General features: G+C 53.8%; 1 protein-coding gene across 6 annotated transcripts in view; it reads left to right on the top strand.

Moving 5' to 3' along the window:
* The window catches only part of Ephb2 (EPH receptor B2), a 178105-nt gene that overhangs the window by 117729 nt on the left and 37067 nt on the right, over positions 1 to 23309 (top strand). For all 6 annotated transcript variants that reach the window (XM_021263026.2, XM_087215606.1, XM_087215604.1 and 3 more), the window contains exons 4-5: positions 12936 to 13091; positions 14120 to 14455. In XM_021263026.2, the coding sequence (XP_021118685.1) occupies positions 12936 to 13091; positions 14120 to 14455 (492 nt within the window). The remainder of the gene's footprint in view (positions 1 to 12935; positions 13092 to 14119; positions 14456 to 23309) is intronic.

Genomic DNA, 23309 nt, shown 5'->3' with positions numbered 1-23309 from the left:
TCCCAGCTCTGGGGCTCCGTAGTTCCAGAAAGCACCCATACAAGGCTGGAAGAGACAGAGACAGAGAGGCAAGGATTGGAGGCTAAGGCTGCTGTGCAAGGTTCCTTGAGCCTCAGGTTCTCATCTGTAGAAAGGGTGACAAATCTCCATGTCATAGCATTATTAGGACAAAGGGACCCAGGCAGGAAGTCCCTTCCAGGGCACAGTCGCTCTTTCTGTCTGGGGTCATAGACAGCCGGGAATGAGACCGCCCAGTCACCTTCAGACCAAAGACCCACAGCATGGAACTTCTGCCACCTTTGTGATAGCATTCCTGCCTAGTCAAATGCTCTTCTCCCCAGTGTTGCCTTTTAAATGTCACAGTCCCTCACGTGATATCTCTGAGGTCCAATCATAGCCCTTGTCTGTGTCCTTCATGGTCCATCACAATCTGCACTGTTCTCCTTGTCTAGTGCTTCCTCCCTCTGTCTGTCACTCACTAGACTGTCAGCCCCTTGAGGGCAGCCTGTTCCTGAGGTCAGAATGGCCATTATGAACTTGGGATGTTCCTTGAGCCTTCAGCAACAAATCCTAACAGTGTTAAGAGAGCAGAGCAAGGGAATCCATAAAGAACCAAACAGAGAAGTATATTTATTCCCCTACACGGTCACAATCCCAGCCAGGGCCTCAGTTTCACTTGCTATAAAATGCAAGACAAGGAGAGCAAACTAACTTTTGCTCAGAGTTCTTCTAGCTCCAACAGACTATAAGTCAGCACAGAGAGGGAAAGGACATTATACCAAATCTCTTTGCCTGTTGGTTTGAAAACAGCTTCTGCCAGGAATCTCTCTGGCTCTGTCACTTTGTCCATTGGCCTAGAACACTGTCCTGTGCAGCCCCAGGCCTGCAGAACCTACACAGAAAACTTCACAGCTCCCTCCTGCCCCGGGCTGGGTGACAGGGCCCCTAATAGGTGTGTGGCAGCTGCTTCCCCGTGGGGGTCCCAGGGTTTGTTGCCTTAACTGACTCAGGGAGCAGGTAAAAAATTCCAGACATGTTCTCCGCTGACAGCTAATTGTGTCCTTTATTAATGACCACAGCTTTCTTGGCGCAGGTGGGAGGCAGGAGGGGGCCAGGCTCAGACCTGGCGGGGGGGGGGGTTCCCTCAGGTGGGGCTGATGATCACATTTCTGGATCCCATATAAGGGGAAGTGCTACATGCGGTGACCCTGAAAAAGCCCCCCAGCTGGAGAGAGACAGGGCTGTCCCAGGCTCCCAACCCCAGTGGTGATGCAGGTACTTAGGAATCTGGCTGCCCAGGTTCTGGGTCCTAACATAACCACCAAAGTCAGTGATGACCCAAACAGAGACCCACACTGGGGAGATGGGGGAGGCTCCCCAGCTCCATCAGACCCCTCACCACCTCCTGGCACCAGGACTGGGTCCACCAGGGTCCATCTCAGTGACCCGCTACACCACCTGTCAATATAGCAGCCAGATGTGCCTGGGGGCCAGGGCCTGCCCTCCCAGATGTGTCAAGCTTTCTGAACACATCCGGCTTCCTTTTAGGCACATTGTGATTATTATTTAACACTTGCTGTTCCAGCATCTATGAATCTGGAGGATCACAGTCTGGGAGGCTCTGGCCTTTGCAAACCCTGTTGTAGGCATAGTCTCCAGCTGAGGGAAAGGGAGCACACCACCACTCCCCATTCTCTCAGGAGATACGGGCATGTGGCATGAACCCCACAATAGGTGAGGATGTCATGAAGAAACGCTGAGCTAAGGCTGGACCACACAAAGAAAGCTGCTTGTTCAAAGGCCCTGAGGCGAGAGGTTTCCCAAGTACTCCAGGATGGTCCATGTGGCTGGAGTGAGTGAACTAGAGGGAGGGCACTAGGAGGTGAGTTCAAAGAGGTAAGGGAGGCCGTGTGAGCCACTAAGTCACTGTGTGAGCCACTAAGTCACTGTGTGGACTTAGGCAAGTCATTGACTCTCCAGATCATGTATTCTGTGGTCATAAAATGAGGAACTTGGCCGAGAAAAGTGTGGAAGTTTTGCAACCTCTGAGGCTCTAGACCCCTCTTGTCTCTCCAGCATCATCCCCCACTTCTCCTGGCCTTGAACGTCACATTCCAGACACCATGCAGTATTTGTAGCTCCCCATGCACACTGCACTGTTTTATGCCCCTCCACCTCTGCACAGGCTATGCCCCCTGCTCCAATATCCTGTCTGCCTGGCAGCCCTGCACGTGGAGGGCCCCTGGTTTTCAGCAAGCCCCCACCTTGTGTGCCATCTCCTCCCCTTTCTCTGTGCCTCTGGACACTTCTGGCCACACACTGATGTTCAGGAGACAGTAGAAGGAAGTGGCTGTACAGACAGAGTGAGCTTCCAATTCCAGCTGTACCTTCCAGCTGTCTGACGGTTGAGCCTCTGTTTGCTCACCTGTAAAATGGACATATTTCCTGCTCCTGGGGTCAAGGTGAAGATGCAGTGACATCATTAAAGCACCTGCCTGGTGCCTGGAACCATGTAACTGCCTGGGATCACAGAAGTCTAGCTGCAGAAAAAGGGCCATGGAATGAATATGAATGGGTTGCCATGGACAGTGTGGCCCCAGATCCCTGCTGTAGCTCTAGCCCGAAACCCAGTACAACCTCCCAGCAGCCCAGTACCTGGGGGTCCTGCCACCCCTCCTGTCACCAGCCCCACCCTCTGCTCTCCTTCCCCATCAGGGCCTGGTCAGCTGAGGCTGCTTGCCTGCAGCAGCCACATAGCACTTGGAAATGTCCTTAATTGCTTCACTGGGGTGGGGAGTCACCCTGCAGGCAGATAATTAAAAAGTTCAGAGCTTGATTAATTGGGAGGAAATTGGAGGAATGGGGCTGCCTGCTGGGCAAGAGGGAGCTCTGTCCCCTACCATGGGAGAGCTGGGATGTCTTGAAGAGAGGCAGGCTGGAGCCTGGAGCCGGGCTGGGGCCTGATTTGGGGTCCAGGGTTTGGAAGGGCCAACCTGTGAAAACACTTTACCTCTTTTGTAGGTTGTAGGGCTCCATGTCTGGTTCCCCCAAAGACTGGGCTCCATCCCCACATCCCTACACATATGCACATCTGGGGATTAGACACAGTGGCTGCAAAAGCTCTGACTGTGGCCTTGGGGCTGAAGGACCCGTAGGTTTTCCACTTACCAGAGAGCTGCCCTGGAGCACTGCACCATGCCTGCTCTGTGCCTGCTCTGCACCTGTTCTGTGCCAGGTGGTCAGCAGGATGGTGCAGTGGCTGCCCTCATGAAGCTCACCACTGGGTAGGAGAAGGTAGGAGGGAGACAGATGTTAACCAGATGTCAAGGATGCAGGCAGGATGCCTTGGGAGCCCTCACCCAGGGCTCAGGGGATCCAAGGCCTAGAACAATATCCTCAGCCTACTTCCTATCTGACTGGCCTTAAGCAAAAAATATCGCCTTTCCAGGGCCAGAGGTGCCAGACCTTGTGTACACCTGCCATCCTGTCACTATGCTCATGGCTGTAGGGGAGGTGATAATTACAATCCTGTAAATCATGCCATGACAGAAGAACTCCAGAAAGAGGCCCCAAACCCAGCCAGGTGGGCAATGGCCTCCTAGGAGGACCAGAAGGCCATTCAGGCTGGTGCTGAGATCTGAAGGATGAGTAGTTCACCAGCCCGAAGCTGGAACAGAAATGCAGACCGAGGGAGCTGCTTGAATCAAAGTAGAGAGAACGAGTCCGGCTTGTTACAGAAACTGGAAGCTGCCTTCTGTGGTGGGAGCCCTGGTTATGGCTGGGAGCATGGTGGGAGCTGAAGCCAGCCAGGTAGACTGCAGAGGGGAGGCCTAAACAGGCGGGACTGTCCATAGGCTCGAGGGAGCCACTGCAGGGTTTGGAGCAGAGGAGTGGCTGGACAGATGGTGGGCATAAGAGGCCAGGGTGTGGCCCTCAGGCAAAGGGGAAACGTGTTACTACAGTTCCTGAGCTGCCTGCTGACTCCTGTGGTCCTGCCAGCACATGGCAGGGTTCCACCAAGGAGGGGCAAGAAGGGGCAGATGATTGACATCCCCTGGGTGGCCCCTGGGGAGCTCCCACAGCAGGGGGACAGCTCTGAGGCTCTGGACTTGACCAGGCTCGGCCAGCCCACCCTGGGAAGTGAAGGCCTAGTGGGCAGGGGGAGAGGCACCCCTCATCCGGGAACCCTGAGGCCTATGGAGGCACAGGCTCTCAGTCTCTGGGTGGCTTTGGAGGGGGCACTTCCTTTCCCTTTTTCTCTCACCTCTAAAATGGGAACATCTCCTACACAGCATGGTCATGAGGACTAATGAGGCCACAGACCTGAGAGGCTTCTGGCCTAGCATAGGTGCATCCTGGGCCCTCAGGGACTAGAAGGAAGCTGTTCCTCTCCATTCTCAAAGCTTCCTGCACCACTTTGCTCATGGAACAGTGCTGGGCACCCTGCCCTACCCTGCCCAGGGGGACTGGGTTAACCTCAGGGCAAAAGTAAGAAGCATGCAAACTACAAAAGCCATTCTCTATAAGCCAACAAACCCCTCCTGCTCAGCTGCAGGGACACTACAAGCCCTGCTCTGACACAAGCATAGCACAGGGCTCTGGAAACATGCAAATCAGCTTTTGCACAGTGCATAGAGAACATAGGGTCCAGTGCTGGGTGCTGAGCCTGTCCACAGCTAGAGCCCGACAACTGGAAGCAGCCATAGAGGTGACCCTAGCGAGTATCTGCCTTTGACAGGTAAGACTGTGGCCCATAGTGGGGAAAAAGTGGCCCTGATGCACAGAGCAAAGGATCACCAAGCCCCTGGATACCCCATTCTGGATCCAATCACAGCTTGCTTGCTGGGGATCCCAGGGTGGGCAGAAAAATAGGCAGCACTGTAGAATTGGTGCTATAGAGCCCAGAGCCCACTCATGGCCCCTCTGCCCACATCAGCAGCACTCAGACTGACCAAAGGAACGCGTGTCTGGCCCTGCTCTGTCCTGGAGCTTTGCATGTTCCAAAGCTGAGCCTTTGACTCAGTGTCCCAATGCATGGCACAAACTAGGGGCTTGGAAATGCCTACTGAATAAATTTCTAACTCACAGTCTCTGCAGCTGGACCTGCGACTGCATCTTCCACCACTCTGTACGGCCAGAGCTTGGCACATAGTAAGCCATGGGCCATGAATGAATACAAGTAGAGTGGCCCTAACCTAGAAATCCAAAAGCTGAAATGCTCCAAAATCCAGCACTTTTTGAGCACCACTCTGACCCCACAAGTGAAGAACTCCATAGCAGGAAAGTTTGCTTCATGCATAAAATTATTTAAAATATTGTGTGAAATTACCATCAGGCTGTATGTATAGGGTATTTATGAAACATAAATGAATGTTGTGTTTAAACTTGAATCTCATCTTTAAGATATCTCATTGTGGATGTACAAATATTCTAAAATCTGAAATTCAAAACATTTCTGATCCCAAGCGTTTCAGATAAGGGATATTCAACCTATATGATAATAGCAAGAACTGCATTACATGAACCTGACAGACACTCTTCCAAGTACTTCACTTTTACTAAATCATTTAATCTTTCCAACAAATATAAAGTCAGTATTATTATTATTCTCATTGTTCAGGAAACTGAGAAGTCAGATGACTTGCCCGTGGTCACAGAGGCAGGACTGGGACTCAACCCTGGCAACATCTCACAGCCCATTCCCAGGTTCACTTCCTTCTCTCCTTCCTTCCTTTCTTGGAGGGGTCTTGCTATGTGGTCACTTTACCTCTTCTGAGCCCAGGCTGGTTTTGAATTCCTAGACTCAAGCCGTTCTCCTGCTTCAGCCTTCCAAATGCTGGGATTAGAAGCATGCACCACTATGCCCGGCTTCAGCTTCAATTTCATTAGACCTCTTGCTCAGAAGTAGGGAGTGAGAAGTAGGATGTGTGTGCAAGGAGCAAACCTGTTTGGATGCTGCCTCGATCCCAAACCACAGACAGAGCCCTCTGTCTCAGGATGCCCAGGAAGATAGCCACGTTCAAGCTCCGCCACCTGGCACAAAGGGCCTGACCAAGCGGTGACTCCAGGGTGGCATCAACCGTCTTTGGGATTAAACCAGTGTCCCTGGTGGGTGAAGGGGGAGCACAGGCAGCAGGCCAGCCATTGAGACTCTGAGAGTCGCTCAGTGCCAATTAGCAGCCCCACCATGCCAGGCCCAGATGGAGCCCCGCCTCGGCCTGACTCAGAGCTCACTTGGTCAATTATCGCCTATCCCCGGAGTCCAGGAGCAGGCGGAGAAGAAATCTGTTTCCCTGTAATCCTCCCTCCCAGGCCCGGGCCTGCTGCCATTCCCACCTTGCGTCGTCAGGCCATGGGCTCTGGGCATCTGCTGCAGGCAGGAACTGGCCGCTGATGTGGGCCCAGCCTCTGTGTGGCTAAGCAACTCTAAGCCTGACAAGGTGGTTTCTAGCCCTGGCATTCAACCTCTCCATCATTTCTGTGACCAGTGGTACTTGGGCATGAGGTCTTTGGAGTCACAAAGACCACAAGTCCAACCCCAGCCCTGCCATTTACTAGCTCTATGACATTAAGGTCACTTTACCTCTTCTGAGCCTGTTTCCTTATCTGTAAAGTAGGAACAATAATGTACCTCCTTCAGTGGGCTGGGCAGTGGTATTGATTAAGGCAGAAAAGCCATTTGAGCACTTAGCTGTGGGAGTGGCAGGTGGAAAGCCCTTAAGAAATGAGAATTATTATTGTCCTCAGATGCTACTGTCCTCACAGTGGCTAACATTTACATAGCACATGCTACCTGTTCTAAGGGCTTTGTGTGTACCGACCCATTCAAACCCTGCCCTTGGGCTGGGGATTTAGCTCAGTGGTTCCAGCGCCTGCTGCCTGCCTCGCAAGGTCAAGGTCCCAAGTTTGATCCCCAGTACCAACCCCCCCCAAAAAAAAAACCCCTGCCCTTTCCCTCGAGGTGGTCACTGTTGAATTGAGGAGACAGATCTGCTTTTATTGAGCAAATAGAATGCTCTAAGCAGGGCCAGGGATTTAGCTCAGTGGTTCCGCCGCCACCTGCCTCGCAAGCACAAGGTCCTGAGTTCCATCCCTGGTACCAAAAAAAAAAAAAAAAAGGAATGGGCTAAGGGCCTACCATGTCCCAGATCCTAAACCAGATCCTGAGCTCTCTAGGTATGAGATTAAAGACTCAGGCCCTGCCCCAGCCAAGGCTCACCAGCCAGTGAGTGGGACAGAGATACGTCCCAACTCATGGGATTCCACGGTGGGTGGCACTGGTTTAGAGGAACTAACAATGCATATTTCTTCCCAAGCCTGTGATCTCAAGTCGGCAGCCTGGCTCTGGAGGGAGTAGGTACACCACAGAAATGCAAACACAGCCAACCAGGCTTTTCCCTGCCTAACTAGCCAGTACACCATTGCATACGAAGCATGTCCTGTGGGCTGCATTGGGGTCAATCCAGCTATTGTGGGAGCCTTGAGGGCCACATGAAAGATTTGCCAGTCTACTAGGCCAGGGAGACCGGGAGAAGGATGCAGGGCAGTGGGAGTGGTGGGCACAGCCGGAATGCCTAGGGAACTGCAAGCAGATGAGAGGGTCACAGATGGGGTCAGAGAGATTTCTGTCCAGTCCTCCTGGCTGGCCTAAGGCAAAGGGAGTTTCGGGGCATTGGATTCTGGCTTGAGAACTAGAATGATTCAGTCACTCTGGTGGAAACACCCCAGGAAGATCCTGGGGAGAACAAATAGAGATGAAGCAGGACCTGAGCCTCAGAGGCAGCGTGATGAGGTCCAAATGATGCTGACACCAAAACAGGCATGCGCTTGACATGCATCTTCTCATTCACTGTCTCCTCCACTTCCTGCAACATCCTGGAGGGGTGTATTGGGCATACTGGTTCATTCCACCCATATACACTGAGCACTTCCCGGTCCCACCACTCTGCCAGAAACTGGGCACCAATAGTACCAGCCCCACCGCGCTCCTCTTCTCCAGGGATGGCCAGGGCAGGGAGAAGGACACCAGGCTGGTGCACAAAGGGATCCCCATTTAATTACTGACTGAGATGCAGGCCAGAGCAGGAGTCACTTTCACCAGGACAGTCTCTCTGAGAGGGTGACATTTAATCTGGCCTAAAGGAAGAAAAGAAACCATCATAGGAAAAGCAGAGAAAGTTCCAGAAGAGGCTACAGTGTGGTCAAAGGTCTGGAGGTGAGAAACCACCTGAATGCTCACAAGCTGGAGCCCAGTGAGGGGCACTGGGGTGGCAAGAAATGGGCAGAAAGCCTCTGGGCTGGTGACCTCATGGGTCTCTTGGGCAGTGCTAGGTGTGTGATTTATTCAGAGTGCAGAGAGAACCACTGCGTTGAAGCAGTGTGGGCAGCTGTGACTTGTGAGCAACAGATCACTCCAGGACTGTGGAAGCAAAGGTGAGGTCCAGGGGCCCACTTGGAAGTACCTGTCACCTCACCATGAAGGTTTCATTGACCCTTTTCCAGATGGGGAGACTGAGTCTGAGCGGGGGGGAGACCTGTCCAAGCTAACTGATACACCTGTCAGGTCAGCTTCCCAGGTCTGTGTCTCCAGGCTTCTTACTTTCTTCTTGCTTCTGCCTGAGACCTAGAGGTGGGCAGGAAGAGAGCCTGCCTAGCAGGAGAGGTAGCTAGGGGGATCCGAGGCCCCAGCTCACACACAGTCACTCACAGCCTTAGGACCTCTTAGATACAGTCTGCCTCTATATCTACCTTCCAGGAGCCAAAATCTGTTTGCTCCTCTCCAGACCTCAGTTTCCACAAATGCAAAGAAAAGGGTTGAGTTGGATACTCATTCATCTAACCATCACCTCCGAGGTATCTGGTATTGTATTGCCATTTACAGTTCAGCCAGGTAGACAGATTCATAAGTAAGTGATTGAAATTAGCACCAAAACCCTGCCAGGGGGCTGAGGGAGGCTTCCTGGAGGAGCTGACTGCCTGTTAATGGAGTGGACATTCCATGAGGTAAGGGCAAGATGGACAAAGGCTGGAGGTGGGGGTGGCCCGGAGACTGTATGTGAGCGGAGTAGAGGACTGGACCCCAGGGTGGGTGGGCAGCAAGGCTGGAGAGATGGGCTTGCCAGGCCACGGGCCCAGGGCCCCTGAAGAGTTCAGGCTCCCTGCATGATGGGGAGCTGTGTGGGTGCTTCAAATAGCAGCCTTGCATACCGCACCGTTCACCTGTTCAGAGTACACAAATTAATGGGTTTTAATGCATTCACAGAATTGTGCAAGCACCACTACAATCAATTTTAGGATGTTTTTGTCACCCTAAAGAAACCCTGTTACCCATTAGTAGTCATTTCCCATTCTCCCTGGTCCCCTGCCCTAAGCAAGCACACATAGACTTTCTGTCCCTTCAGATATGTGTCTTCTGGACCTACTTCCTATAAATGGAATCATACTTCTGCACTGGCTTCTTCCACTGAGCACAAGGGTTCCAAGGTCCCCCATGTGGGAGTGTGTATCAGTACCCTGTTCCTTTTTGCAGCCAAATAATATTCCCTTCTCCACCAGGATGCATTTTTAAGTGGCAAGGAAAGGTTTGCACTTTAGAGAGCAGGCTCTGCGGGGTGGGTGGAGGCAGACAGATGGCCTTGCCAGGCTAAGGAGTGGGTGGGAAGAGCTTTCTAGATGCCCACAGGGGTGGGAGGTAGCCAGAAAGAGTTGGGGCTGGGACCCTGCTGAGGAGGGAAGACCTGGTAATTGATTGTCTGCAGGGGGTGGGAGGAGAGAGGAGGTGTGTGTGGGGGAGCAGGATTCCTGGTGATAAAGTGGAGAGAGAGGCCACCTCCCAGCAGCAGTTTTAGAGACTCAGTGCTGTAGATTCAGGAAGGATAGGATATACCAGGGTGGCCAGGCAGTGAGCCAATGAGGGACCACCTAGGCAGGGGTGGCCTGGGGAGCCCAAAAGGGGGCCAGGACATGCAGAGGGGGAAGGCAGTCGGGAAGAGGGTCCAGATGGAGGAGCTGGCATGGCGCCAAGGGCAGGCACAGGGATGGGCCAGGAGATGGAGCAGACGCTGAGCTGAGCTGGTGCCCTCCAGAGAAGGAGCCAGGAGCATCCTGATCTTGGGGCCAGGGCCCTCTGGCATCAATTGGGATGGTTCTAGACCTTCCTAGGCACCCTGTGTTCCCCTCCAGGGAGGAGGAAGCAAGCTCAGAGAAGCTGACTGTTGATCAGAGCTGGGGCTGTGGCCTGCAATAGTTGATGGCCCCAGGAACCCTGGACAGTGCCAAATGGCAGCTGCCCCTTCAACCAGCAGCAGGAAGTGTGTGCGGGAAGAGTCTCAACAAGAAGGTATGAGGGAGGACTCAGGGCCCCAGAATCAGCTCTGCAAGGTGGAGAGAGCCTGGACTGGTGCCTGGAGGAGGATCTACTGAGCGTTACCCACGTTTGAGGCAAAGGAGACACTTAGAGGCCCTGTAGCATGGTGGGGTGGGCATAGAAATGAACAGACCTCCTGGGGTCAACTTCAGCCCCATCATCATGAGCCCAAGTCCTGGGAAAGTGACTCTACCTCTTTATGCTTTCATTCCCACACCTAAACACAGGAGTGACAGGTGACTTCCAGCATAGGGTGCCAGGGATTCCAGGAGTCAATACAAGCAAAATCTTCAGGACAGGACAGAGCTTCAGGAGCAACCAGCAAATGCTGGCCATGTGCACATTTACTCTCTGGAGCCCAGGGATCTTTACCGTGGAGGCCAAATAACTCCTTGAAGGCATCTTGCATTGTCACTAGGACCTGCTTGGCTATTTCAAAGTCCTGTCTTCTGCCTCCCTTGTCAAGAGCTGAGATCAGAGTGGCATCAGCCAAGGTAGCTGTTGATGACTTAGCTGCCATCTTCGCTGGCCCACCTCCTGGAAGCTCCCTCCAAGAGGCAGCAGATGTAGGGCCTGGGAGGGGTGCCACCTTCTAAGGCCCCAGATGGAGTTGCCCTTGGCTCCTTACTGAGTACCTGCTTCATCCACTGAGGGTCAGAGCTGCAGCTCCCCCTCTGCCCTGAGCTGGGCACTGTGTTCCTTATAATCCTCGAAGCCACCTCGAGTGGTAGATGCTGTCTCACCAGTGAGGACACTGCTGCTCAGAGAGGTCACACCACTCATCAAAGGTCACTCAGCAGGTTGCCTTTGAGCCAGATAAGTGCTTAATACTATCAGGACTTGTTCTCAGCATTTTTACAGAAGTTAACCAATGGAATACTCTCACCTCTAAGAGGTAGATACCAATGGCCCATTTCCAGATGAGGAAAGACTTGCCCACAATCACTCTGCTGGTACAGGGGGATCTGGGATTCACCTAACCACTGTGCTCACTGCCTTCCTACCTACCTGCTTGTCCTCCAAAGCCCATGCTCTTCCCAGTTAAGCAGTCAGCTTCAAGAAGGGTTTGCAGGGTGCCTGCTGAATGTGAGGTTCTAGCAGCTGTGAATCAGGCATAGTGCCCACCCTGGGGGAGCTTTGAGAGTGGTCAGAAGATCCCTAGACAAGTAATTGTGGCAGGAGAGCAAAGCACTCTGATCTCAAGCGCTGTTCCGGGCACCAAGAAAGACAGGGTCTCTGAGCTGGAGCTGCCGGAGTGGATGGGAAAGGGTGGTTTGCTAAGACTTAAAGGTAAGCGCTGAAGACAAGGGCTAGAAAAACGAATGAGGGAAGTTTATGCTGCTATTCACATACCAGGAATGTGATGCTCAGAGACCCAGGGTCATTTGTGAAAGGTCATCCAGCACCCAACATGGGATGACCCTAGTTGAGGGCCCGGCCTGTGGATGGGTTAACAGCTCTTCATCTCATGGAGCATTTTGTCCTCCAAAGTCCTTTCCTGCCCACACATTGGCACTGTTGAGGCATCATAGCAGAGCCAGGAGCCTGGCCTCCAGTAGGCTGGGAGAGAGGTAGGGCCTAGCCCTCAACCTCCTGATTCCCAGTCGGAGCCAGCAGAGAGGGGAGGGAGGATTTGAATGTGCACATGTGCACATTAAGGATAGTTGCTTCTAGTAGAACCTAATCCTAAGTCCTGAGCTGCAGGACCAGACCCAGACTGGGGATGAAGGCCATAGCCTCCAGGAGAACACAGAATGCCAAATGTGGCCGAGTACAAATACTGCCCCCCTCAGGTTGTCCCAGTACTGCAGACGCCTTTAATTTATTTTATTTATTTATTTGTTTGTTTGTTTGTTTGTTTGTTTGTTTTTTGGTACTGGGGATTGAACTCAAGTCTTTGCACTTTCGAGGCAGGCAGTGGAACCACTGAGCTAAATCCCCGGCCCGACCCTTTAATTTAAATATTGGCTTAACTGTCTGTCACAGCCACTATTCCCTGGGCACCTATACTGTGCAAGGGTTTGTGCCTTGTGCCTTATATGTTTGTGCAAAATGCTCACCTGCAGTAATGAGCCTTAGAGTCAGAGTGGTGAAGCCACTATCTAGAGCCACACAGTGGGGACTCAAACCTGTCCCTGGGTGACTCCAGAGAGTCACCCCAGCATGTCACCTCTCTGTGTGCCCTCTGAGGTCCTGGGACTTTCTTCCATAGTGAAATCATCTCCTGGCTAAAAGCCAGGAGTCTAGTTACAAGCTAGTTACAAACTAGGGAGCAAGCCTGGGGCCAGGACCCTGCCTCAGGCCTCTCCAGCTGCCTCCGATGAGGCAGCTGCACGGTCAGGGGTTGCGGGGGGAGACTGTGAAGGCCCCACAGATGCCACTGGGGCAAGAACTCAGGTAGCCAGGAGCCTTCTGGGCAGAACCAGCTCTGCCCTCCACAGCCTGGAGACCCCAGAACCTCAGGAGGTGGAGTTGCCTGGTCGCTGAGGCTGCGTGGTCCCTCCCTGTGCCAAGGCCTCTCCCCGTCTCCATCCAGCTCCCTGGTGACCCTCCCTGTCCTCTCTCCCAGGCTGCCCTTCTGGAACCTTCAAAGCCAACCAGGGGGATGAGGCCTGCACGCACTGCCCTATCAACAGCCGCACCACCTCCGAGGGAGCCACCAACTGCGTCTGCCGCAACGGCTACTACAGAGCGGACCTGGATCCCCTGGACATGCCCTGCACAAGTACGTCCTGGGGCCTGAGGCCACCTGCAGGAGAGGTTGGGGCCGGGGCGGGGGGGGAGTGGCCAGTGCCTGGCAGGAGGGGAAGGAAAAGGAATCTGGGGTTGATGCTGCCAATATACCCACACCACAGAGCTCGCATCTGGCTCTCTCCCCCTTCCTCTCCATCACGTGGAGGGAGGATAAAGTCACGGTATTGACTCCCAAAGAAACGGGAATGGGAGGTTTGGCAGGAGAAGAGCCAGCACAGGTGCTGTCTGTGGCACAAAAGGCTGCCCAGTGTCCAACCTGGCAGCAGCCACCTGAATCCCAGGCTGAGAGTCTCTGGAAAAGGGGTGGCTTAGAGGGCAGAATTACCACCCCTGCCTCAGTCAGGAATGGCATTCAGCTATAAATCACACAGAGCTGACCTCCGTGGCTTAAACCCCATGGTTTGTTCTCTTACATAAAAGAAGCACAGTCCTGGGATAGTGTGGTAAAGTCACGATGACCTGTAGGACATGGCTCTTTCTGCCACCCAGAGCATGTGGTTTCTATCTTTATGGTTACTTCCCAGTCCCTCATGGCTGCTAAAGCCCCAGCCATCACACACATTGAAGGCATTAGAGAAGAGAAAAGGACAAAGGGATGTGCTAGTTATCTGTCTCCCTTTTTAAGGCACAGCCCTATTCAACCACTTCTGCCTTTTATCCAGTGGCTGGCATTTAGTCACAGAAGGCTGGGAAATGTAGTCTTTCAGCTGGACATATTGCTATCCTGAATAATGTTGGCTTTTGTTAAAAGGAAAGGAAGGAAATAGCTATTGTACAGTTATCTCCCAAACATAAAGATTGCCCAGTAACAAGCATTGAGGCTGGAGCCTGGAAGGAAAGACTGAAGCAGATGCACATTCTCAAGGCATCTCATGGGTGGGTGGGCAGGACAGGATTTGGAGGAGTACTCTGGGGGCCTGGGCTGGAGCCAGGTGGTGGGCACAGAGTGCTCTCCTGGGTGCTAACCCGGCCTTCCCCTCTCCCCCTCTCCCCCGCCAGCCATCCCCTCTGCCCCCCAGGCCGTGATCTCCAGCGTCAACGAGACCTCCCTGGTGCTGGAGTGGACCCCTCCCCGAGACTCTGGAGGCCGAGAGGACCTGGTCTACAACATCATCTGTAAGAGCTGCGGCTCGGGCCGGGGCGCCTGCACCCGCTGCGGCGACAACGTGCAGTATGCACCCCGCCAGCTGGGCCTGACTGAGCCACGCATCTACATCAGCGACCTGCTGGCCCACACCCAGTACACCTTTGAGATCCAGGCGGTGAATGGAGTCACCGACCAGAGCCCCTTCTCGCCACAGTTTGCCTCGGTTAACATCACCACCAACCAAGCAGGTGAGCAGGGCAGGTGAGGTCGGGGCAGGGGGACAGGGGGCTGTAACAGGTGGTCCCCGCCAGCCTCAAGAGACACCCCTGCAGTGGGTGCAGCAGCCTCATTTATCTACATGCTTTTCGTGTGACCCCCTTGTTGGGAAAGCAAGTGTTTGCCCTCTCTGTTGGAGTTGTGTTTATGACCCTGACTGCCTTCTGGGAGGGTGTCATACTGAAGGTAATGGTTAAGCTACTGTAGCAAAAAGACCCAGCAGTTGATAGCTTAGGAAATACAGAACTGTGGTCACACATGGTGGCACTTGCCTGTAATCCCAGCACTCTGGGAGGCTGAGGCAAGAGAACTGCAAGTTTAAGCCCAGCCTGGGCAACCTGGTGACTTAGTGAGACCCTGTCTCAAAATAAAAAATAAAGGGGTAGAAGTGTAACTCAGTGAAAGGCCCTGGGTTCGATCCCCAGAACCACTACACACAAAAAAAGTTGCAGAACTGTATTTCTGTCTTGGAAGAGTCCCAAGGTGCAGTCCAGGAGGGCAGGGGACTCTGACCCCTAAAAGGACCTGGGACCCAGGCTTCTCCCTGATCCTGGCCTGTGTGGTAAAGCTGATCTTGCTGCAGGCAGCAAGGTGGGCAGGAACAGCACCCATCATTTCTGTGTGCACCCTGAGGGACAGACCTTGTCCGCATAGCCTCGCCAAGATGTCATCTCTCCTTGGCCTGACTTAAACCTCTGTCACAGTGGAAAAGGGTAGCAAATTTTGGGGAACATCCAGCAGTTTCTACACGTGCTTCCTTTGCCCCTCGGTCCCCCCTCCACCCCGTCTAACCCCAGTGGACACCTGGCAGGAGCAGCTATATCCTAAAAACATCCTTTCTCCTGGCACTCACCATTCACAGTCCTATCTGTGGTCCCGTGACACCCCTCACTGTCCACCTGCCTTCCTTCAGTGTGGCCAAGCAACATGACCTTGCCCCAGCCTCTCTCTGTCCACATCAAGTGGGCTCTGGCCCCACCCCTCCACCACAACCACTGCCCTCCTGTGCACCCAAGACCATCCCATAGCCAAGTCCAGCCCCGCTCGCCACCTGAGGGCCACATGAGGCTACCAGAGACATTGTGGCACCTGTGGGTAGGTCTTGTGGTTGGCACTGTGAGTGTGCCCCTCCCTTATTCACTCAACAACCTTTGCTGACCCCCTGGAGAGCATGGTCCAAGGAAGAGCAAGGGAATCCAGGTTGCAGGGAGAGGAGCAAGTGGGCAGCTTCCCAGCTTGTCCTTCTCATGCAAAGTGGGTCCATGGTCAGAACCAGGACTGGAGGTAGAGGTTGGGGCAGGCCAGGAAGTCTCCCTGGAGGAGGCAGGGTGTGATCTGCAGTTGCAAGCGTCATAGAATGGTGAAGGAAGTAGAAAGAACAGAGTCCTAGGAAGGGGAAGACCACGTGCAGGGCATGGCAGCAGGTACTTTCTCATTGACCTCACAGCACCTCAAGGTCCCCAAGTCCCGGTTTCACAGGTGACACTCAAAAAAGTTGAGTCACAAAGCCAGAAAGAGTACATAGCAGGAATCAACATCTAATTTCCTCCATTGCTTGGGCAAAGTGCAGGTGTGCCCAGGAACCCAGGGGGTCTGTGTATGTGGATTTGGGGGTAGCTGACCATGACTTTGTATAGCTGAGTGTGGCCTGCCTGCCTGTGTCTGCTGAGGAGCCTGGCTTGCGTGGGACGATGCAAGTGCTGTGTGTGGCTGAGAGGCTGCTCATAAACATGTTTCTGCCGTTCTTTCAGAGCCATGGGTGCACTGAGGTCCCATGAGATTGGGGTCCTGAGGGGGCTGACTCAGGATCCAAAAGTCACAGCTATTAGCCAAGACCTCAAGCATGTTACAGAGCCCTGGCTGTACATCTTTCCAGCTTTCAAAGCTCTGAGCTGGGGAGGGGCTGGCTCCCAGTAGGTAGAGAGGAATCAGCATTTTGCACCTGGGAAGAACCAGAAAGGAGACTCTGGGGCTCTTCCCTGCATCCTTGGGAGCCTTGAGGGTGAGCTGGCTGCTAAGATGCCTCAGTCTATCAACTGCAGGGTCGGGGGCTGCTGGGATAGACCCTACCTGGGCACCCACCCCAAAGAGCAGAGCTGAGGCAGAGGAGGGGAGTAAGGGGGCTCCAGGGAGGAGGAGTGCAGCAGAGCCTTCTGGGTTAAAGACAGAGAAGCAGAGAGGAACAAGCCCTGGAGTAGGGGCAAGGGGCCCACTTTGGGTCCCAGCTTTGCAGTCTACTTGCTGTGTGGCCTTAGTAGTGGCAAGCCTGTGGCATGCATGCCACACCCAGCTGTTTGTTATCACTGAAAGTTCTAAAAGGTTTGCCATCACTGCCTTAGTGTATTAGCCATTGTGGCTATAATAGTGATGCATAAAAAACCACCCCCAAACTCAGTAGTTTACAATAGACACTTCTGTTCTCACTCACTAGGCTGTGGCTCAGCTAGGGTTTGGCTCTTTCTGGCTAGTGCTCTGTGCTGGAGCAACCTAAGGTGTGGGTTGTGTTCAGTCTGTCCCTTGTGTCCCCTCCTCCCTGATGGATCAGCAGTGGGCCCAGGCTCTCAAGGTGGAGTGTGGAGCATGGTGGGAGCCATATCACACCAGCAGCCACTATATCTCATGGGCCAAAGCAAGTCCATGGCCAGGGCCAGCGTTAGCAGGGAGGGACACTGAGGGTCCTGTCGCGGGAGGAAGAACTGAGGCACTGATTGCATCCACCAAATGCATGAAAATCACCTCCTCCCTCTGGACCTCAGTTTCCCTACCAAACTGCATCAGAGCTGAAGGAGACTTTTCAGAACACAGGTTCCTGGTCCCCACGTTGGCCCTGCTGATCAGAACCCCAGGCGTAGGCCCTGAGGATCTGTTTTTAACAAGCAGCTCAGGTGTTCCTTAACATCAGACAAAGGTGGGAAACAAAAGTCTACAAGAGGGCTAGGGATTTAGCTCAGTGGTTCCAGCGCCTGCCTTGCAAGCACAAGGTTCCAGGTTCGATCCCCAGTACCAAAAAAAAAAGTCTAAGAGAGAAAAGCTCCAGGCTTCCTCTTTCATAATCCAGTTTCCCCATCTCTGACAAAGCTCCTTGCAAAGCCCCATCCTTCTTCAGTGGCTCTGAGCCTGGCTGGGGGCTGTGGGGCCCACACTACTTGCCCCCTTTGCCAGCTGAAGAGAGATGAGGCCATCTCTACAAAGTCCACTGCTAAGTGACCTCAGCTAGGATTTAAACCAGAGCCATGTGACTCCAGGTCTACACCAGAGAAGATGCAGTACCTGCCCTTAAGGGTTTATGCCCTGGATGGAGAGATGATGCACACACAGTCTACACAGAGGGTGGCATGAAAGAGGCCTGAGTGGTGCTTGGCTGATGAGGAGGGTCACCCACAGGAGAGTCATATCCTCTAGGGAAAAAGAGGAGGGCACGACCTGGAGGCATCTTGGAAGGGCAGGGATTTGAGTGTGGCTTTGAAGGCTGGATAGGCATCTAATAAGCAGAGATGGAATCATGCAGAGAGGAAGGTGTTCCCAGGCAGAGTAGCAGAGGAGGCAGTGGGATGGGGGGGGGTGGTTTCCTTCCACTCTTCCTAAGTACCAGCTCCTCTGCCACAGGATCTTTGCACATGCTGTTCCTATGGCCTCACTCTGCCTTCAGACTTTAGCTCATTTCATCGACATTCCTGATTTAGACACCCTCTCCCCAGCCCTAGCCCTGTGGCCTTTATGTTCCCATGGTTGAAATTTTAGCTTTATGACTTTGATAGCTGACTTCCTGTCTGTCTTCCCCACCTTCACCACCCAGAAGTAGGCGATGGGTCTGCTTTTCCTCACCATGGCTTTCCCAATGGGACATCCCACCATGAGCAGTCAGTGAACACTTGCAGACAGACTGGGAAAAGCATGAAGTGAGTTGGGGTGCGGAGATGTGGGGTGACGCTGGAAAACAGGGCTGGGGACTCAATTTCCAGACAGTGTAATCAGTGGTCAGTTTTAGATCCTAAAATCTAAAATATAAATATCTAGCCCATTGTCTTAAAAGGACAAAGTATGTCTTTTGGGCACATGGCTGGCCTCACTCACGATCCCTTGGCATTCACCTGACCGGAGCTGTCTTCTGACTTCAGAGAGCTGTCACGCACCTCCAAGCTACACTCCACCCTTCCAGAGCTCCTTCCGCCCCAATTCACGGGTACTGCTCACAGCCGGAAGAAGAAGGCCGTGCTGGGCTTGATGGTCGAGAAAGTGGGTGATGGTCAAGTGCAGCACCCAGAACCACTGTTGTCCAGCTGCTCAGTGGGCACAGGCTCAGCCACATTGCTGTGCTGCTCTCCACTCCAGAAAGCAAGATAGTGCCCGAGGCACAGGAGGGAGAGGGAGGCTGAGCCCAGGGCAGCCATCAGAGGAGGTGGCATTTAAGCCAACATCCAAGTGTAGACAGCCACACAGCCCTGGGGTGGGGGTACAGTAATACAGAGCCAGTCCTCAGGGAGTTAGTCAGTGACCCTCCAGGCTGTACTGGATACAGCCTGAGCCCTTCCAGTGTCACTCAAGCAAGCTCCACACACCCCCATCTCCGCCAGGTTCCAGAGCAGGAGGTGGGAAGGACCTGGGCTCTGGAATCGGGCACACAAACCTGGCCTAACCAGGCCTGGCTGCTCCCCAACATGCAGCCAAGGACAAGCATTTAGCGAGTACCTGGTCAACTCTTCCTCACAGGCCACCTCACCTCCACCATATGGAGCTGCAGTGAGGGTTTCAGCAAATGCACCCAGTGCCTCCCAGGCTGCCTGGTACAGGTGGGCACTCAAAATGCAGCAATCACCCACATTCACTCCGTAGCCACAGAAACAGCTTGTGCTTGATGCCAGCTGCTTGCTGTGTGGCCAGATCTGGCCTGGGGCCTGGATGAAGCCCCATACTGAGAGCAGGCACATCCTATGGTTCTCTTGCTCTGCAGATAAAAGGAAAGCAAGGTACGAAGAGGCCAGTGACTTGCTGAAGATCACCCTGGCAGGAAGTGGCAGAGCCTAAATAATTACACCACTGTGTACTCAGAGCCTGTCTTCTGCAAAAACAGGGCAAGCTGTGCACATCACATCCACACTTCAGCCTGGCCAGGCATCCACAGCCTCTGAGGCCACCTGGCATGAGCGTGGAAAGACCAGTCAGGAGGCGCACCCATCCAGTTGTCTGGGGTGTCACGTGGGAAAAAAGACTCAGCCCTCATACCTGAGCTGTGCACTGCCTGCCCAGGAGCTCTGACCTCTGCAAGCCTCAGGTCCCTTGCCTACGCAGCGGGCACTTCCTGCCACCTTGGCTTTCCCAGGTGGTTGTATTAACAGAAATGTGGACAGAGCACCCAGCACATAGGACAATGCACAGCAGCTGAGCTTAGTCTCTTATGGCTGCCACAACAAAACATGGCTTGGGGATTTAGCTCAGTGGTTCCACCACCTGCCTCGCAAACACAAGGTCCCAAGTTCAATCCCAGGTACCAAAAAAAAAAAAAAAAGAACAAAACACAGCTGATTTGGCAATTCAGAGCCGAACCACAGAAGATCCCACAGCCCCATCAGTTCTGGAGGCTGATGTGGGTCCCAGCAGGCCAAAGTCAGTGCTGTGGGATGTACAAGTTTCTTCCTGACGGCGCTAAGTCACTTCCTGGCTTATGAAGGTCATTAGCAGAATTTCATTGCATGCAGTTCACGGAGCCCTCGAGGGCCCTGTTTCATGGCAGAGTATCGGTGGGAAGCTGTTGGCCCCTCCCAGCAAAGTCCTTGCACAGAGGTCCCCGCTCCCTCTAAAGCAGCCATGAGATGCACAGCTCTTCCCATGCTTTCCAGCTGTCTGTCCTCACTGGAGAAGGTTCTTCACTTTTAAAACCTTGAGTGATTATGTTGGGTCTGCCTGGGTAATCCAGGCAAATCTCCCCATCTCAAGGGACCTTTTGCCATGGGAGGTAACATACTCACAGATCCCCAGGGTTAAGGCATGGACATCTTTGAGAGTCATTTTTCTGCCTCCCACAGGAGGTAACCCAAGTCACCCTGAAACACGCCAACATGGCAGGCCCTTAGAGGTCATCCACACACGCACACACCTTCCTCTACAGAGAGGGAAACTGAAGCCCAGAGAGGCTCCTAAGTGGCTGCCCTGGATCACATGGTCCCTCCTTAGTAGAACAGGTCCCCACCCCCTGGCCAGGTCTCTGTCCATGACCCCATGTGGTTTCCTCGTGGAAGTCTTTCAATTCTCAAAGCCCTTCCTGCACCCGTGCTGTTCTCTGATCCTCAATCCCTGCTGTGGGGTGGGCACACGATGGCTCAGTCTCTCGAACTGGCACAAACATGGACTCACCTACTCCTCTCCCTGGGAGGCTACAGGATCAAGAGAAACAGTCCAAGAGAGCCCCAGGTGAGCCCAGGCCTGGGAAAGAGGAATGAGAGAAAGAGAAAGGGAAGGGAGGTGCTTCCTCCCCTGGGCCCAGCCCTCTGTGCACCTCCTCTACTCTGATCCTCCCATGATCCTCAGGGAGCTGTCATTGTCCTGAGGTAGCACTGAAGAGGGGGCTTCGCTGTGTATTGCAGGAAGGGAAATAAGCAATGACTGCTGCCACAGTAATGCTGCTTAACTGCAGATCGATGGCATGAAACAAGAAGCTGTCGTCTAGCTTATGAGCCTCTGGGATGGCTGCCTGGTCTCCTGGAAATCTCACACAACACCTCAGCTTATATCTGTTGGTAAAGCACATTGTCACATGGCCACTCCTGTTGTCTCACAAGCCATGATGCTTTGCCTTGGCTGCTGAGAACTACTGCCTGAGGCCAGAGCTTCAGGAACACATCCACAAGAACAGTAGACTCAGTCAGGTTCCTAATGGGTCTAGAAAAGATGAAAGCCCACCTGCCCTCCCTGTCTCCCTCTCTTCTTTCCTCCATTAAATATTGATCAAGCACCACTCTGAGCCATACAATGTTCCAGGCTGTGGAGGTGAAGGACTGAATGAAAGACAGAGTCTCTGCCTTCTGGTAGTGTTGGTGCTTAGAGAAAATAAAGAAGGTGTGAGGTGGAGAGGGACTGGGGGCAGAGGTAGTCAGGGAGGGCATCTCTGAGGAAATGACATTTGAAGAGGAAGATGTGGGAGATGTAGGGTGTGTTAGTCAGTTTTCTGTTGCTGTGGCAAAATCACCTGATGAAATCAACTTAAAGGAAGAAGGGTTTACTTAGACTCACAGTTTCAAAGGCTTCAGTCCATGGTCAGCTGGCTCTGACACACACACATGATGGTGGAAGGGTATGGTGGAGCAAAGCTGTTCACTTCAAGGCAGCCAGGAAGCAGAGAGGTGCAAGAGCTGAAAAGGAAGAGACTGGGGACAGAGTCCCCAAGGTCATGCCCTCATGACCCACCCCCTCCTGAGTTTCCATTACCTCCCAAGAAAGCCACCAAGTGATGGCTCACTCGGTGTGGATCCATCCACAGATGAAGCTAGACCCCCATGGTCTACTCATCTCTGCAAACTCCCAGACACACCCAGGAGTTGCTTTACTAATTTTCTAGGCACTTCTCAAGCCAATCACATTTACAATCAAGATTAATCATCATGTGGGGGAAGAGTTTTTCAGGCAGAAACCCCATTGGGCCAAGGCTCTGAGCCAGGAATGACCTCGGTGCATTTGGGGACAGAGAGGGGACCAGTGTGGACTTGCTTGGGAGGGAAGGGTGAGTGGCACAGTGGCTGACACAGGCAGGTAAGCCTGGCAGAGTGTTGTGCTTTACTCAGGGACAGTGGGAAGCCGCTGGGGACTGTCCACAGGGGCCGGGAGTCTGGGGCTTGGGATAGGATCTCAGACTGCATGGTGCCCTTTTAGCTCCTGGGGTCTCCTGACCAGTGAAAGGGCAGAAGTCTCCTTCCTTCCTTGGTGCTCAGGGCTGTGGAGGGAGCACTGAGTGAGCCCTGAGCTCCCACCTCCTGCAATAACCAGGGACTCAGGCCTCCTGGCTCCAGTCCTGTCCTGAGACCCCAGGCCCGAAGGCCCTCAGAGACCACCTCATTAGCCCATTCATACTCTGGGGAGGAAACAAGGCTGCTTGTCCAAGTCCCCGCCAAGGGTGGGATTGCACTGTGCCCTGGGCTGCCTGGGGACAGAGGGCCCCAGACCACCTTCTCAGGCCACGCACACTGCCTGGCCAGCTCCCCAGCCTTGCTCTGCCACAGGCCTCTTTTGCGCCTGTTCCCTGGGGCTCCGTCTCTTCTCAGGGGTCACGGGGTGCCGCTGACCCATCCCCCTGCCGGCGTGCCCAACTGGTAATTGAAAATACCAGAATTCCCTGATGACCAACTTCCAGGGAAACCTGACACGGGGTGGGCAGCGGGCGGCAGGAGGGGCCACAGAGCATCCAGCTGCTCCCGTTAATCCCCAGATTCCAGGAGAAAGGCCAGCCCTGTCTGGCCCCACTGGCCTGCCTCGGTCATCTTCCCCGTGGTTCCGCCTCTTCGCCACGCCACGCGCAGGTCACAGGGCTTAGGGGATCAGAGCTCTGGGGGAGCTGCCTGAAACCCAACCCTCTGGCTGGGGCCCAGGCCCAGACCTCTGTGTGGGTGGGACCTGCTCTGCTGAAGAGCTCCCAGGGCTGGGTGGGCCGTGGTGACCGGGCAGGACAGAGCTGCCAGGCTGTCCTCAGAGGCCCTCTGCAGGCTGCAGCTTCCAGACCTGCCTGGTCAGCCGGCATCCACCACAGCCAGTGGAGAAGAAAGGCAGGTTGGACCTGTGTGTGCCTGGGTTCAAATCCCAGCTCCGATGCTTGCTAACTGTGTGAACAAGTTGCTTCTT

Source organism: Heterocephalus glaber, unplaced genomic scaffold (assembly GCF_053883595.1).
Source record: "Heterocephalus glaber isolate CG9 unplaced genomic scaffold, H.glaber_assembly_v1.0 deba00001452, whole genome shotgun sequence".
In the NCBI taxonomy this organism is placed as follows: Eukaryota; Metazoa; Chordata; class Mammalia; order Rodentia; family Bathyergidae; genus Heterocephalus; species Heterocephalus glaber.
This window is presented reverse-complemented; position numbering and strand designations above follow the sequence as displayed.